This window comes from Terrapene carolina, unplaced genomic scaffold (genome assembly GCF_002925995.2).
Source record: "Terrapene carolina triunguis isolate 2854851 unplaced genomic scaffold, T_m_triunguis-2.0 Scaffold95, whole genome shotgun sequence".
Taxonomy (NCBI): Eukaryota; Metazoa; Chordata; order Testudines; family Emydidae; genus Terrapene; species Terrapene triunguis.
Genome location: NW_020664446.1, coordinates 30796427 through 30814612, shown reverse-complemented (window position 1 = coordinate 30814612; position 18186 = coordinate 30796427). Strand labels below are relative to the sequence as shown.

At 39.5% G+C, this 18186-nt stretch overlaps 1 protein-coding gene across 3 annotated transcripts in view; it reads right to left on the bottom strand.

Annotated features, from left to right (window-relative positions):
* Nucleotides 1-1545: 1545 nt before the first annotated feature.
* Nucleotides 1546-18186, bottom strand: part of BTAF1 (B-TFIID TATA-box binding protein associated factor 1) — a 104197-nt gene continuing 87556 nt past the window's right edge. For all 3 annotated transcript variants that reach the window (XM_026651001.2, XM_026651002.2, XM_026651003.1), the window contains 11 exons: nucleotides 18011-18178; nucleotides 17716-17793; nucleotides 17504-17633; nucleotides 16603-16744; nucleotides 16294-16424; nucleotides 15697-15822; nucleotides 14538-14690; nucleotides 12883-13094; nucleotides 9702-9861; nucleotides 3625-3795; nucleotides 1546-3284 (listed from right to left, as the gene is read on the bottom strand). In XM_026651001.2, the coding sequence (XP_026506786.1) occupies nucleotides 3144-3284; nucleotides 3625-3795; nucleotides 9702-9861; nucleotides 12883-13094; nucleotides 14538-14690; nucleotides 15697-15822; nucleotides 16294-16424; nucleotides 16603-16744; nucleotides 17504-17633; nucleotides 17716-17793; nucleotides 18011-18178 (1612 nt within the window). In that variant the 3' untranslated portion in view covers nucleotides 1546-3143. The remainder of the gene's footprint in view (nucleotides 3285-3624; nucleotides 3796-9701; nucleotides 9862-12882; nucleotides 13095-14537; nucleotides 14691-15696; nucleotides 15823-16293; nucleotides 16425-16602; nucleotides 16745-17503; nucleotides 17634-17715; nucleotides 17794-18010; nucleotides 18179-18186) is intronic.

The window sequence follows — 18186 nt, the reverse complement described above, 5'->3', positions numbered from 1 at the left end:
TTCACTTAAGGATTATAATTTGTGCATGCAATCCTCAGTTACACTAACATTAAATTATTCCAGACTCCCCAGCTCTTGCCCAGAGGCAAGATCCATCTTGATGTCACATCCAAAAAAGGCCACTGCCATAAGGAGGATTAGGGTTGCATAGCAACAAAAATGTGACAATGAGCAGCCAATTTAAAGCCATCACATGGGAGTGTTGCTAGGCAGTATCTTTCCCTCCTTATGGTGGTCATCAATGTAATGCAGTGCAGGTGACCATATGGCAATGAGCAGGAGTAGAGCTTTGCAGTGCTCCAGCAAATTCCCAGCATCATAAGTAGAACGGAATGCTTGTTCCTCCAGAGTTCCCCAAATTAGTTTTAAATTAATGCAATGTTCTATGGTTAGATAAAAACACTTCTTGACTGAAAATAAAGAAAAAAACATTTATCTTTTTCATCACTGATGTCTAGGAGCCACTGCAAGATTAATGCATAAAAGAGTTGTCAATATTATCTCCGAATGCCTACAAAATTCATGCATAGTAATTCTTTGGCTACAACAATAGCAAATCAAATTTTAGCACAGAAGGACACCAAAGCTTATTGTTTTGAGATATTAGTCACATACTGTTCATATTCTCTTGAACATGCAGTAGAAAAAAACCTAGGCAATGTACATGAAAATACTTTAATTTTTGCAGTGAATATTAACCAAATCAGGATCATCCCTGCACCAAAATATTCACCACTAATGACCCAACTGTACTTCTCCAAAGGATTGTTCACTATGCATAAAACTGGACTTTCTCAATTCATCATTCTTTTACACACACACACACACACACACACACACACACTATACAACATACATAGAGTTACATATTCCCAATTTTGTTTTTATTATTCTTTTCATGGAATGCTAGTTTAATATTACAATATGGCAGTTTGTAACTATTGAAATATGACAAATTCATTTCCAAATGCAGCAGAACAGTCTTACTTTATAGGATAAGCAGGAGGTTTTTTGGGGGGAGGGGGGAAGGAGTGGGTTGTTTTAACAAAGCAATCTGTTATTTTACATAGTTGAGGTCTCTGATGGTTTTTAGTCTCTGATGCTTAAGTGCACAACAAGCTACAAACTGTAGATTTTGATATCTATACATATATCCTATATATGTATTCATTCAGACACCTTTGTAAATTTATCTATAATTTAATATATTTATAAAATTGTGTACATACTGGTACATACATGCACATCTATAAACATACATATCACCTTTACTATTGACTCCCTTTTATAAAAAGCTGCTTAATATACAGCTACTGTATACTCACTCCCAGCTATTAAAGCCCTTTAGAACAGGGGTGGGCAAACTTTTTGGCTCAAGGGCCACATCTGGGTATGGAAATTGTATGGTGGGCCATGAATGCTCATCAATTTGGGGGTTGGGGTGTGGGAGGGGTGAGGGCTCCGGCTGGGTGTGTGGGCTCTGGGGTGGGACCAGAAACGGGGAGTTCAGGGTGCAGGAGGGAGCTCCGGGCTGGGGGGCTCAGGCTGGGGGTGCAAGCTCTGGGGTGGGGCTCAGGATGACAGATTGGGGGAGCAGGAGGGTGCTCTGGGCTGCGACGGAGGGGTTTGGAGGTTGGACGGGGGTCAAGGGTGCAGGCTCTGAGTGGCGCTTACTTCAAGCAGCTCCTGGAAGCAGCGACATGGCCCCCTCCGGCTCCTATGTGGCGGAACGGCCAGGCACCTGTGCGCGCTGCCCATTCTGCAGGCACTGCCCCTGCAGCTCCCATTGGCCAGGTTCCTGGCCACTGGGAGCTGTGGGGGCGGCGCTTGGGGCGGGGACATGCCTACGTGTAGGAGCCAGAGGGGGGACATGCCTCTGCTTCTGGGAGCCATACGGAGGCACGGCACGCGTGGAGCGGAGCAAGCCCCCGACCCCACTCCCCGGCGGAAGTGCCAGAGCGGGGCAAGCCCCGGATCCCACTCCCCAGCAAGAGCTCAAGGCTGGATTAAAACATCTGATGGGCCGGATGCGGCCCCCGGGCAGTAGTTTGCCCACCCCTGCTTTAGAATCTTTGTTACATGATTAACTCAAATACTCCATTCCCTCAGATTGAGTGGAGGTATTTCTATGATGATATGTATGTATATCTATATCCCTAAAGAAAATATTTTCCCGTCTTCTGTTTAAGAGGTTTTAATTCATGCACTAGTACAGTAAACAGTCTCTTCAGCATGGATTTTATAATTCTAAACAGTGCAAAAATCTACTTCTGGAAAAGTTCTATTTGTATATTTGTTCTTTTAGTTACAAAAAATATATAGGATTGAAACCTATTGAATACATAGGTCTCTGAATGGGGCTATATTCTAGCCTGATAGATAAATTAAAAAAGCACACCCTCTTAATGGGATGCATAGATGGCCTTAAACAGACCATTTTCCTGTATTTAGTATAACACATTAGATTAAAAAGTTGAAATCAACTGCTCTCAAAGTGATGTCAAAAGATTGAAGAGCATTATATATTTATATTCAATATACAGAGGTGGGCACACATAAACCTAGTTCCATTTAGTTTCCCAACACTCTTTCTAGCTTCTAGGGTTTGCCATTGGTGATGTACAGCTTGAAATGGTCTGAATGAAAGATCATTATAACTTGTTAAGTTGAAAAAAAAAATCTTACTTTTTAATAAATCATAAAAGCAAGTTATGTTTAAAATAAAAAAATGTACACAAACAACCTGAAGTACTCATTGAAACAGATCTGTACAAAACTATAGATACAGCAAGGAACAATGGTGGACTTATTTCAAAAGGAAGTAACACTTGTTAGCATATGTAAAACTCGCTGTGTTTTATTCCCTCTACCAAATAAGAATTTGCATCTGTTTAGCAAGTAAAATTCAAACCACCTCACGATATGTTTACATTTAAATTTTTATACAGTGCAAATATTTAAGACAGAATAACTCCCCCAGTGAAACATATGACACTATTGAGTGTCAGTCTTTTGCTGATTCTTCTTTCAAGAAGTCTATTTACATATTGAGCTATAGGTTCACTATATATGCTTTGAAATTTGCTGAATATCAGCAGAAAAATACGTGAACTAGCAGCAATTGAATCAAGAATATAAGATGGTTACTTGAGTGAATGCATAAAGCTTTCTAGACTGTATTCAGAATCATACTGTTCTGGATCCCAAAGTTCTCCCAGATTTTCAAGAACTGATTTCATAGAGGCTTTCCCAGAAGAAGTATCTGCTTTTTCACTTTTCCCATCCTTAAAAGAAAAAAAAGAAAAAATGGACACATTTAAACTAAGTTAAAAAAACAAAAAAAAGTGTTCTATAATATTTATTAATCACAAGCATCTTATTTATTCCTAGTTTCCCTTTACACATATCAACACAGGAACATCTCTGAAGGATTGATATTGGTGCTTTTGGGAGCATTGTGGAGTCCATTCCAAGAGGATGAGGGTAACAGCTACTTGGGGAACATCTTGGTGTTCATTATTCTATTTCAAATGCTTGTCTCATAGGATTCACATCACAGCATTTTTTATGTTCGCAGCTCTAAATGCTTATTTTTAGTAGATAATTTTGCAAATGATTCTTTACCTTGTCAAGAGTGAATAGGTCAAGAAGCTGATCTGTTCCCATGCTTTGTAGGCTAGCATTCTCTTGGCTAATCACTGTATTTGCAATATTCATTTTGAACTTCTGCAGACCCATAATTTTCTCTTCCAAAGTTCCTCTCGTTATCAAGCGATACACATTGACAACACGTTTCTGAAAGGAAAAATTCTCATTATACAAATATTAAAACGTGTCTAGACATGGTTTTAAAATGTTAATTACAAACCAGGGGGCATGGGATAGAGAGGATTTGGGAAGGAGGCAGCTTTCAGTGAGTGGAGCCATACAGGTAAAGGCAAAAAAACAGTCCCAAAAACAAAGTGCCAACCTGCTCACATAGTGCTCTCTACTGCCTTATAGTGACTGGAGTTAGATTTCCTAGTCTCTTGTTCTCCCCAGCTCACAAGACATGAGCCAGGCACATAATGTCCTTGAGGGGAAAGGGAGAGTCTTGTTTTCAGCAGCAACATTTCTACTCATTCAGGGCATGATCCTGAACACACAACTCCCATTGAAGTCAATAGGCATTGTGGATGCTTGATGCCTCTCAGAATAAGGCCTTTACGCCCCACTTCAGCAAAACACTTAAGGACATGCTTAAATGCTTTTCTGAATTAGTGTCTTTACAAGCAGTACTTCTAGAGATAGTCAATTTCAGGCCTTTGTTGATAGTGGATGCACCAAGGGATGTTAAGTCAAGATGAGAACAGTACATCCCAACAAGAATGCAGACCAGGGGAAAAATAATTTCACCTGAGGCTCTCAAAAATGCTTTACAAGCACAAATTAAACCTCAAACTCTGTGAGATACTTTACAAATGGAGACCTAAAGCACAGGACATTTAAGTAACTTGACTTAGGCTTGGTCTACACTTACCCCCCAAGTCGAAGTAAGGTACGCGAATTCAGCTACGTGAATAACGTAGCTGAATTGGACATACCTTACTTCGAACTTACCGCGGTTCAGACGTTGTCCACACGCGGCAGGCAGGCTCCCCGTCGACTCCGCGGTACTCCTCTCGTTGAGCTGGAGTACCGCAGTCGACGGGAATCACTTCCTGGTTCGATTTATCGCGTCCAGACCAGACGCGATAAAATCGAACTCGGAACTTCGATCCCCAGCCGCCGAACTAGCGCGGCAGTGTAGACCAGCCCTAAGATCACAGTTAGTCACTGGCAGAGCCGAAAGGAAAATCTAGAGCTATCTCCTGATCCTACATGTTAGCCAATGTAAAATGTTCCTTTCTTCATTCAGGTGTTTGATCAAGCCTAACTGTACTTGAAAAAATAATATGAAAACCATGTATTAAAAAGCGCAAGCTCCGGTGTTTTCTGTTATGCAGGCTTATACCAATTCATCAAGTGACAGAAAGGAAAATTATCTGTAAGAAATTTTCCATTCTGCTAGCAGCCTCCCACAATTCTTGACTTTTGGGCTGCTCTCCTCTCTCTGCAGCTAACAGAGGCGGAGCAGAGTTTTGAAACCACATGGTCTGGCCATGCCCCCCCCAGTTCCTGCCTACTTCCAGAGGAGTTATTCCAAAGCTGTAAAACTTGCATATCATCATGAATAAATATCACAGAGGTAAATAAATAACTATATACATTAGACCAAGGAAGACAGTCATATGGTAACGATTCCACTTAATATCTGATCTTTGACTTATGAGCCATCTCGGGTGAGTAGAACCGTGGGAGATGCTGCTAGCAGAAAGGAAATCATCAGTAAGAAATTTTTCATTCTACAGCCCAGCATCTTCCACAATTCTTGATGTCTGGGAAGCAGCAAGCAGTAAATAGATGTAGGGAGGGTTATAGAAAAGGTCAGAAATGGTCTCCCAATCTAGAATATTTGTTTAAAAAGGCAAAATCATTTTCAGGCCACCACCTGCAGAACCTCCCTGCCAAAGGATGCCTCTGCAGAGGACAAGAAGTCTCTTTGTACTTGATAAAGAAGTGGTAGCATTTGACTAGGTGGCAGTCAAATTCTGGATTAGATCGTGTTTCACAGGGTCATTTGAGATGGAGGATGAGATGAAAAACAGATGGGATGGAGCCCATAACTCATCCCTGACTCACTAGTCTGTGGTTGAAGCAACTTGTTCATCCAGGAAATGGGGCAACCTGCCCCTAAGCTTCAGCTCCTGGCAAAGACCTATGCGGTCTTTGTCATAAAGAGGTTTCGGGAATGGCAGGGTTCCCTCGAGGCTTTCCTCCTGTATCATAATTCTACGGCTTTTCTCAGGAGAACATGCTCTCTCTTTGCTGGTGTTCTGTGAGGACAAAGGCCAAAAGGAACACCTTTGTCTGAAGGTCGGTCTGTATTCGTTTAAAGGCACCATGTGGCATTGGGACTGTTAAGATTTTACTGTATCTGCTTTGAGTGGCTATGCACCTTCAAGGGATGGAGCCATAGGTGGTGGGTGCTTGGTCACTGAGCTGGGTATCATGGCTTTGGCTGAGAATCTTATCACATCCACTGAGGTGTCAGCAACAATTTACAGTCTCCAGGGAAACTTTCTTTAAAATACACAAAGCCAGGGTGGCTCTGTATCCTTGAGAGCTCCGATATCTTCCAGCCAGGACACAGATGCCCTCGCAAAGGAAGCAGCTGCTAGGAACAGGAAGGCTGAAGAGGCCTCTATGGTTTTTTGTTTGTTTGTTTGTTTTGGAGAGTGGTCTCCAATTTTCTATCCATGGAGTTCTTAGGGTAGAACTCACCTTCTGAGAGGGTAATAGAATATCTTTAGTCGGGAACACTACAGCATCAACCTTTGGTATCTCAGTAATTGGGATTTTTGATCTCTGGATCGTATAGAACCTAAGAATTTCTGTTAATGTGGTTCTCCTTGTCTGGCTTATCCCATTCATCCCACAGTAACTGTGGTCACTGAGAAGGATTTTGAGAGGAGAAATTTGCTCAGAGGCTTACTCTCAGGGTTTTGTTCAGGCTGAACCTAAATAATCCATTTCTTGGGGGGGGGGGGGGGGGGGTAACCTTTGCTGAAGTCTTTCCCCAGTTCTGATCGGAGTCAGAGCCCAACAATTTATCACTCTCTATGGAGGAGGAAGAGGAATCAGAAGATTCACACCACCTAGTTCTTTTATGCTTTTTCTTCCCTGTTTTTGCTTTCTTTGATTTTTTTTTAAAAGCTTTTTTAGCTTGCTTAGAACGTGTACAAGCTCTGTTGCTGCTTTGGTGAAGCTTTTTGTGGCTAAGTCTTGCTGAGAGCCTGAAGTCCTCTCTTGATTTGAGTTCAGTAACTCAGCCAGAGATTATGGGTCTGCCAGAGGTTACAGGAGTGGGTGAGCAAGGGGCTGCACTGTGCAGGAGGTCAGACTAGATGGTTATGATGGTCCCATCTGGCCTTGAAGTCTGCAGAGGACAGCAAATCCACCTTGTATTGCTTGATAAAGATGGTAGCATTTGACCAGCTGACTGCATTATACATTTCTGCTGTGGGTGCATTAGCTTTTTCAGCCCATGAGGTCACCAGGGATCATGTAGTGTGCGCTCTGATCCCTTCTGGAACCAGAATCTCCAATGCCTTGTACGCTGCCACAATGCATCATCTAATCCACTGAGCAATAGAGGAAATGGAAGCTCTGAGTCCTTGGCTGGAAGGCTACAAATATGGCACCTGCTCTCCTTGTAGACTCTGTACTTGGAGGTAAATTTTCAGAGACATGTAAAGCAGGGGTTCCCAAACTTGGTTCACTGCTTGTTCAGGGTAAGCCCCTGGCGGGCCATGAGACGCTTTGTTTACCTGAGTCTTGAAGCCAGATATGTCTTTTATCCCCACTGCTCCCCTTGGAAGGCTGTTCCAGAACTTCACTCCTCTGATGGTTAGAAACCTTCGTCTAATTTCAAGTCTAAACTTCCTGATGGCCAGTTTATATCCATTTGTTCTTGTGTCCACATTGGTACTGAGCTCAAATCATTCCTTTCTCTCCCTGGTATTTATTCCTCTGATATATTTATAGAGAGCAATCATATCTCCCCTCAGCCTTCTTTTGGTTAGGCTAAACAAGCTGAGCTCTTTGAGTCTCCTTTCATAAGACAGGTTTTCCATTCGTCGGATCATCTTAGTAGCCCTTCTCTTTACCTGTTCCAGTTTGAATTCATCCTTCTTAAACACAGGAGACCCAGAACTGCACACAGTATTCCAGATGAGGTCTCACCAGTGCCTTGTGTAACGGTACTAACACCTCCTTATCTCTACTAGAAATACCTCGCCTGATGCATCCCAAGACAGCATTAGCTTTTTTCACGGCCATATCACATTGGCAGCTCATAGTCATCCTGTGATCAACCAATACTCCAAGGTCCTTCTCCTCCTTTGTTACTTCCAACTGATGCGTCCCCAGCTTATAACAAAAATTCTTGTTATTAATCCCTATATGCATGACCTTGCACTTTTCACTATTAAATTTCATCCTATTACTATTACTCCAGTTTACAAGGTCATCCAGATCTTCCTGTATGATATCCCGGTCCTTCTCTGTATTGGCAATATCTCCCAGCTTTGTGTCATCGCAAACTTTATTAGCACATTCCCACTGTTTGTGCCAAGGTCCGTAATAAAAAGATTAAATAAGATTGGTCCCAAAACCGATCCCTGAGGAACTCCACTAGTAACTTCCCTCCAGCCTGACAGTTCACCTTTCAGTATGACCCATTGTAGTCTCCCCTTTAAGCAGTTCCTTATCCACCTTTCAATTTTCATATTGATCCCCATCTTTTCCAATTTAGCTAATAATTCCTCATGTGGAACCGTATCAAATGCCTTATTGAAATTGAGGTAAATTAGATCCACTGCGTTTCCTTTGTCTAAAAAAATCTGTTACCTTCTCAAAGAAGGAGATCAGGTTGGTTTGGCACGATCTACTTTTTGTAAAACCATGTTGTATTTTGTCCCAATTACCATTGACCTCAATGTCCTTAACTACTTTCTCCTTCAAATTTTTTCCCAAAACCTTGCATACTACAGATGTCAAACTAACAGGCCTGTAGTTACCTGGATCACTTTTTTCCCTTTCTTAAAAATAGAAGCTATATTAGCAATTCTCCAATCATACGGTACAACCCCCGAGTTTACAGAATCATTAAAAATTCTTGCTAATGGGCTTGCAATTTCATGTGCCAGTTCCTTTAATATTCTTGGATGAAGATTATCTGGGCCCCCCAATTTAGTCCCATTAAGCTGTTCGAATTTGGCGTCTACCTCAGATGTGGTAATATCTACTTTCATATCCTCATTCCCATTTGTCATCTTACCATTATCCCTAAGCTCCTCATTAAAGACTGAGGCAAAGTATTTGTTTAGATATTGGGCCATGCCTTGATTATCCTTAACCTCCACTCCATCCTCAGTGTTTAGTGGTCCCACTTCTTTCTTTGTTTTCTTCTTATTGTGTGATCATGGGAGATTAACTTCCCAGATATAGACTGGAGGACAAGTGCTACTAATAACAATAGGGCTCAGATTTTCCTGGATGCGATAGCTGATGGATTCCTTCACCAAGTAGTTGCTGAACCAATGATCTCCATGACGGATTTTAACATTGAGAGGGAAGAAAATGGAATAAGAAAGGATACAGCCGTGGGTAGATGGAGCACCGTTTGGTGCTTTTCAGGCTGCTCTGCTGTACCTCTGCACCTTCCAGGTACAGCAGAGCAGTCAGCAGGGAGGCACTGTACCTAAGGCTCTGTGGGTTTCCAACACCTGGCTAAAAACTGACCTGGGGGGAGGAGGGAGATCATTGCTCACCACTGCCCCAAATTTTGAAGAAAAAAAAAAAAAAGCCCCCTTAGCCAGACGTGAAGGCAGGAATTGTAAAAACCACTATCCACATGCTGCTACGAAAGCAGAGAAACTGAAATCAAGCAGGAGCTGAGAAGGTGTGGCCAGACTATGCAACTCCAAAACTCTTGTCTGTCCATGAGCTGCAGAGAGAGGAGAGCAACACAAACACCAAAAATTGTGGGAGACCCTGGGCTGCGGGAACAAAAAAGGCGTTTCTGATAATCTTTCATGAGTTAACAATTGGTATTTTACCTGCCCAATACGATGCGCTCGATCCATTGCTTGCAGATCTCTCATTGGGTTCCAGTCATGTTCCACAAACACTACTGTGTCAGCTCCTGTTAAGTTAAGTCCCAGTCCACCAACATGAGTGGTAAGCAAAAGAACGTCTATGGATGGGTCATTATTAAACCTATATATACAAAAATATTAAAAAAAAAATAAATAAATAAAAAGCAAGTATTTAGCAATTCATAAGAGTGACTGCAGAAATGAAATGGAACAAAACTACAAGTAATTAAATTAATAATTAATATTGTATATAATCACTTTTGACATTTTTCACTGCTTGTTGTAAAGCTTTTTTTTTTTGGTCACCTGAAAGAGGTTAATTTACACAGGCAGAGATTGTAGCTCACCAGAAGAGGAAATAATTCAGTAAAAGCTACTTTACATTATTTACAAAATAACTCACATCCCAAGATCAAAAACTAGTTAAGGTAAAAACTAATGTGAATGAAGGCATTTGTTTCCTTAAAATGATTCTCAAATCTAAAAATCAGAACACTGCTACAATGCCAATAATGCTGCACCAATTCACTTTTGTTAATGTAGAAAAAATTGCCAGTAGTTGGGGCACAATGGTATAAACCACCTGCAACCTCCATTCTGCTCGGGAATTCAGAACGAACTGGTACAAGCTCTTAATGCAGGTGGGGTTGGCCAGGGCATGTTGATTCAGTACATTGACTAGGCATAGCTCCTTAGGGATCACTGGCTGGAACTTAAAGCTGCCTTGCCCGGTTGAATTCCCAGGGGATGGTAGCAGTACTGCTGCCTGCCCTCTCCATGGGAACTCTGTCTTTGGATACAGTTGTCGCCATGGATTGACAAATGGCTTCTGTCTAACTGGCCTATAGTCACCAGAGACAGCAGTACTGTAGGAGAATAGTGGAGGGTACACTAGTCTAAACAGGCTTTACAGAGCCTTACAATAGGGTCACACTGCTATAATACTGAAAAGAAAGAAAAAACAAAAAACAGAAAAACTATGCCATTGACATGGACTGGTGTCAGGCTATTTAGAATTCTAATGGGTCTAAAAAAGGAAGTCTATACAATATTGCCATGTATTATTTTTTGAAGTACAAATATGGGATCTAGTATACTATTCTAGTGACATTTTGTTACGGATAAGAGAATGTTCTTTTCACCAATCCTCCTGCTTGAACCTCCCGATTGTTGGGATCAGAAGTCCAAAGAGGAACAAGGGTGGGAAAATTGGTCACTGTCACTTCGCTGTTCTCTAAGCCTCCTGGGCTGCTAGTAATGCTGCTCACGCTTGTGTATGATTTACTCTATTCCACCTCCCACAGGAACGACTATGCATAGTTTCCCAAAAGCAGCAGCAGATTGAAAGTTAGTTTCATTGCTGTCCTCAGTGTTCTGATAAACAGCAATGAAACTAACAATAACTAACCAAGTCTTGATTCCCATGTTCAGATTCTATGAAAGCTATGAGCAGCAGCACAGTCTTGAGGCAAACAGCTCCACACCCTCAAGGTTAGCCACTGCAGTGCTGACTTCCTTTGTTCAGAGCCATAAGAGCCAGAAAACTTAATAAAAATAAAATAAAAGTTAAATCTGCAGACACTCTACTCATTAGGGAAAACACTTTCCTAATCGTCATTGGCAAGTGGGCTACTGAATTTACAAGCCTCTGTTTAAATCTCGGATGAATTGGGTTTTGAGTATTTTCTTGTGAAGTTATTGGCTGGTGCTTTCAAAGGCCATGTTAATTGTAACATGCTGACAGGAATACCCAGAGCTGGGGGCCACTGTGTTACTTCTCTGCCTCTGCAAACGTGAGCGTTACTAGATATAAGACTGTCAGCTCCCTGCCACATCAATTGGTCTTCCTCACCAGCAAACTTTTCTAGGCTCCCCCAGCCCAAATCTTGCCTAGCAAGTAACAATAAGTAGTGAACTCCAGCTTCTCAGAGATGTTTCTTTGCACTGCATAGCACCCATCACTATATAGTCACAGTCAATATTAAAGTTAGAGACAGCACATTACAATTTATTAAAATAACGGGTAAAAACACCCTTCCCTTCGAAACACAACACTGAATTGGTTTATAATAAAAGCAAAACAAGTTTTTTAAGAAAAAAGCATGGATTAAGTGATACTGAGTAAAAGAGATAAAGGTAGATGTTTACAAACAAAAGTGAAAATATGCATCTAAAAGTCAAACAATCTAGGAAGATGCAGTCTTTGTTCAAGATGGTTTCTCTCACAGCTTGGGGGAGGGAGAATGTCAAGAGTATATGGAAGGCTCCAGTCCTTTTCTTGAGGAGCACCATACAATTTTGAACAGAAGGCCAAATGACCTATGGATATAAGGCTCTGCCAGAGTGACAAAGTACAATAGTAATATTGTAAGTGTTCAAAAAAAATCATGAAAGTTTGTTTATTTTTATTTGCTTTCTGGTTGAGTATTACTTTTGTTTCACGTTTTCAAGATTTTCTTTGCAACGAGGAATAGAAATTTCATTTTTTATTTTACAGGAAACCTGAGATTCTCCCCTATTCAAGAAAAAACACTCATCACTGCAAGAGTTGGAAACATTGCAATAGATCAAGATTTAGGAATTAGGATTGTATCCAGGTCTCTGCAAGATGAACAGTGGACAAAAGAGGTAACCAAGCCAGTTTACAAGTAAATGTTTTAGGCTTTACAATAAAGACCTGTTTCCATAGTTCAATTGTTGTTATAAGTATATTCACTATATTCTGAGTACATTTGAAATTTTGGAATCTCTTTTGTAGTAATAACAAACCGAAGAAAGCCTATCATGTGAAGATTTCCTAACAATTTAAGCCCAGTGTCATTCAGAATTTAATTTAATGATTTTTTTTTTTTAAAGTGTGATGCTTATTTTATGACACATGGTTCCTTGCTAATCAGCTAATATTTGTGAACACATCTTTACACTGGTTCACTTAATCTGATTCAAATTGCAAGATCAGTTATGCAATGATGGTCTGCCAGTATAATCTGATCACACAAGTAGAAATTATAGTACCCTATCTTATTAAAAACTGCAAGAGCTCCCATGAGACAAGAGCCACTTCAATTCTGTATTCAAATAAGTAATGCCATCCATTGTAGTCTGTCTTAAAACACAAGAGGAAAAAAAGAGAGGAACTTACCGTGAGACAATGGAATGCCTTTGACCAGCAGGTATGCTGCCATCCAATCGCAAATATGTAACAGAGGGCAAGTGAGGTTTGAGAAGGTCATGTTCTACTATATCCAGCATGCTCTTGAGCTGACAGAAGATAAGTATCCTGTGCTGAGCCACAACAGCTTCTGTGCCACTCTCTGAAGAGCCACCATTACCCAAACCACAGTCTAGTAGTAGCTTCAAGTAAATTTTAAAATAAAAATTACCACAATGGATTATGTCTCTCTTGTAAATAGTTATATTTACACTGCTGGCAGAAGTGAATAAAATAATTTACACAGACACAGACACACACACTCTCTCTCTCTAAATTAACAAATTCCTGCAGAGTATGTAATGAGCTATGAGTCAAATTCTGTAGGAAACAAGGAATATTGACTGTAGAGCCTTTCATACTATGAAGGACTTGCAAAATCTGGCAGAAAATATTAAATCTCTTATCTTGTTTCCACAAAAATTGGTTTTAAACAAATAGTTTTCTATCAATATTAGATTAGTAAGAGGGTATAGCTTACTTAAAAATACATAACCATGTGTGATTATATAGAAAATTGAGTCAATGTCTTCAATCACCAGAGGTCTCTTCTATAATAAACAGAAGAAACAATATTCTGCTAAGAGTAAAAGGAAGCAGTAAAGTAACAAAGAACAGATAAGCAACTTTCATACTTCAGATACCCTAAAGCACTTGAAAAAACAATGACTAAGGCCTGATCCTGTGATTCATGTGTGCAGACTGCTGTGCCCACACAGATTACAATGCAGGATTGGAGAGATAATTAGATCTCCATGCAATAACTACATAACTTCTGTATTTGTACAAAATCAACACTTCATACATATCCCATCTTTTTAATTATGTATGCCTATTTTCTTAAGAAATGTAGTACTATTTTCTAAAAAATTAAATGTTAGCAAATATTTCTAGTGATCATTTCCAAATATATATAGAAAGAGCAGAAATGCCTTGGATTAAAATTTGTAGAGACAAGTTATAGCTACTTGCCTGAAAATGGTGGTCCCATGCTAAGAGTGAACACTTGGTTAAAAAAATAGTGCAGTACAGTCAATTTTACATGGAAATTGCATTAAAAAACCCCCATCAATTTAAAAATCACTTCTGCCTGAAACTTTTAAACTTGCTATTACTTGTAACATCTTTGCTTAATATAACAAAGATTAGAGGGACAAAATATCTCCCCCTTTTTCCAGATTGTTTGCTGGCACTTTGTTATGTAACTGCACTTTGTTTATGATCAGCTTCACTGTAAAATCAAATAGTCCAGCTCAAATTCAGCATCACACATTGACAGCAAGGGGTCTCAGTTTCTTCTGTTTGTGTGGATTCTTTTGCAAAGCAATGACTGAGAGAAATTATTTAACAGCTTCCTCCTTCCCCGCCCACCCCCAAAATAACCAAACACACAAAACAGGAAAGTGGGACTGTAAAACCAGAAATATGGCAGACACTCAAGGACAGGTTAACTAATTTTTTAAATAAACTAAATTTCTAATTGATATTTTTTTCAAAAACACAGTTATACAATAATCATAGTAACTCCAGAACAATACATACGTTTATGAACTTTGGGATACATAATACATTTTAAGTATACTTACTTGTTTTAAAGCAGACAGTTTAGGCGCATGCTGGATATCTCGAAGGGATGAGTTATGAGCTGCAAGCTGCTCTGTGGTTCTCTTGTATTCTGGATGCTGGGTTGTTAACACTAATGCTGGATGGTTACACAGTTTTCGTAAATATTGCAATGCCTTTTAAATTTTGAGAGAAAAGTGGTGAGATTAGCAGCAACTAAAGATTATGGAAAATAGGGTGAACAAAATTGATATTTAATGTTGTAGCCCACTTGGCCATAATTTCACAAGCTTGACGACAACATAGATTTGTAAAGATGTTTGTATCATACACTTATTTAAATAAAAGTTAATTCCAGCTGAAAACTTGCCGCTGGCTAGTATTAAAACAATCTTAGTTCCTGCTCTGGGGACAGTGCATGAAGCCCTCTCTCATCAGAGCATTATGTGACTCTGAAACAACAAGATTGGGACTTGGAAGCTGTGTGAGGCCCTTCAGAGAAGTATTGCCGTACCAATTTACCTTAAGTTATTTTTGGATCCAAATTTATGAAGGATTGTGGTCATGCACCATTTCAGTCTGGTGGGGGAAATTCCCTCTCCCCAACCCAAACAAAACATTGCCTGCCTTTCCATTAAGGTGGAAAAATAGATACAATGGGATAATATATATTTATATATAAAAATTTCACAGTTCGAGACTGTTGTAGTGAAACTAACACTGATACGACTAAAATTATTCTTACCTGCACAGTTTTTGATATTTAAATAAATTCACTGATAAAAATAAGAACTTTTAATAATCCATTTCCAATTTAGAATAAAAACTCTAGCAGATGGACATACTTAAATATAGATTAATTCAGCAGAATATGTAAAAGAAAACCTATTATAGTTTAAATATTTTAAACAGGAAGTTTCACTCTAAAATAAGACAGCAACATGTAATTTAATCATCATAGCTCTTCACACTATAATCCAGACAAGTCGATCACAGCTATGGAAATTGCTTCATTTAAACAGTAGGTTCAGGATTTAACCGAATTTACTTTGAACTATATTTCAACATCCAGTGTACAAAATTACTCTTTTCAGTAGGGTAGAATTTAAGTAGGATTTACTAGAATATAATCTACTAGAAATACATTAACAAGAGAGCACAAATTATTGAAGAAATCTGTACCTGAAACACATGTCCTGTAGCTTTAAGCTTTGGCCTTTCAGTCTCCTCATTCAGTGAAGCAGATGAAACAGTTTCATCAACATCACATTTGGCACGAGACTTGGCAAAATCTTCATAAAGCTGAACCTGTAGGGCCCCCCCCAGGTGAAAGAAAGGAGTGTGTGTTCAATATAAAACAAGAATGAGAAAATTTAAATTCCAGACTGCCTAATAATGCAACAAATGGAGAAGAAAACTTTTAAAGTTATAATTATCTTATTCAGCATAATCTTGATACCACAGTTTATATGTAAACTCATTACTTGAAAATTTTACTTTTCAAGTTAATATGCATAAATTTGCAAATTTGTCTAAGTAATACATGCTAGGAAATTATTTACTACAATGACCTCCATTAGTGATGCCAGAAACACACTCCTTTTAATTTTAAGCCTTACAAGAAAACATTTTCAAATCTGGGGGGTCTAAAATATGTCACGGCTCACACTGAACTGACCCCAGGATCATGGACCTACAACTGGCTCCTTTGTAGTCCCAACTAGTGCAGAGCAGATGCCGAGTACCAGAGAGATTCTGTATCTTGCTTTTTAAACTTACCTGTAGAGAACTGAGAGTACAGTAATAATCTTGAATGATTTTGGGTGGAAGATCCTGTAGTACATCCTCTTTCATTCTTCTCAATAGAAATGGCAATACTTGACGGTGCAGTGCTTCCATTGCAAGAACTCCTAGGTGTCAACAGCAGACATAGCAAATAGTTTAAAAATCACAACAAAGAAGCAAATTACTTCAAACATCATAAACAGAAAGACTTTATACTGGGATACTGAAGCGTTTGATGTTTTCACTAGCAATTTTGAGTTACAAAGAAACAAGCAAGAAAATAGATTGGAGCTTGTGCCTTACCTGCCTCTTGTTCTCGACTGGAACTCCGAGCATCTCTACTTGCTAATATTGGTTTGCCATAACGAGCTGCAAACTGGCGTTCAGTACCCAAAAATCCTGGCATGAGGAAGTCAAACAGTGACCACAACTCTAAAACGTTATTCTGAAGATAAGAGAAAGATTCGTTAAAACATTTCCAAAACTGAAAACAGTTTCCAATATTATGGAGTATTTCCTTATTTTTTAATTTTTACCCTATAATACAGTGCAATGAAACTCTCGACACCAATTATGATCCTTTAGCTGTTTTGGGTGTCTGGGAGACTGACAGCTGGGTGGGGATGAAATCGAGGATTAGATAAGGTGAAGGCCCCATAGGCCAGAACCAAAGTGACTTCAGAATGTGTACTCCATAATTGATGACTGGATTTCCCAAAACCTCCCGGCATCAATCAAACCATGCCCTCTGGATAGCCGCAGAGAGAGAGTGGCAGTACCCTAAGGGCATTGGTGACCTCAACTCAATGCGAGGCAGGCATTCCAAGGAGAGAGGTCTTATATAGCACAAGGGGGCTCAAAATGAGAGGAACTTCGAGTTGATATGATGATCATGTGCCATGAGTTTTTGGAATGGAACCCCCTAGGTTCCATAAAGATGGAAGACCAACCCACTTTGAAACAGTTTGGAAAAAAATGGAGTGGGAGTACTTCAGAGTCCCCCCACCACTGTGGGTTTTTCCATATGTGAAATGGTGAGCACGAGCTTCAGATGTTCAGGAGAGCAATAATGGCTATTTCACAATAATAAGCTATATACTGAACAGGACAGCTAAGATCATGAGGACAGTGAAGTAACCGCAAAAATAATTTCCCTTTGCCTCTTCCACTCCCACCCTCTTGAAATAGTGTGTGTAGCAATTACCTGGATTGGTGTCCCAGAAAGAATTATCCTATAATTGGCAGTCAACTGCTTTACTGCTTTTGACAATTTTGTTTTTCCATTTTTGATTACATGGCCTTCATCAAGAATACAGTAGTTAAACTTAATATTTCTAGGAAATAAAGGAAGTCTTGTTTAATATTTTAAAAATATTAATAAAGCAAGAAAGCAAGAAAGCAAACATTAGTTCTTACCTGAAGAAATCAATGTCATTGCGCACAACATCATATGAAGCTACTATGAGATTGTGCCTTTTCACCTGGTGTTGTAATCTTAAAACAGATATGGAGAAACAGTGTTCAGGGCAAATATAAATAAACAGGTCTTCATTTCCACCCACAAAAGTACTTTAAACATTCTACGATTTACTGTCCACATAAAAAGCTAAATTATTTTTTCAGCAGAATACAAAGAATTTTGAAATTAATCTTAATCAAATAGAGAATATATTTTCAAGTCAAAGTATTTTTTCTGCAATGTAGTGCTTACCTTGCTCTTTCAGTGGGAGGTCCGGTATAGTGCAAAGGATTGAGATACTCTTTGGAGCAAAATTTACTCACTTCATCCACCCAATGACCTGTAAGCGTTGGAGGACAAACCACCAAGGATGGAAGAGGAACACTGTCTACCAATTTAGTTCTTGCATATTCTTGAGCCCTTTAGAG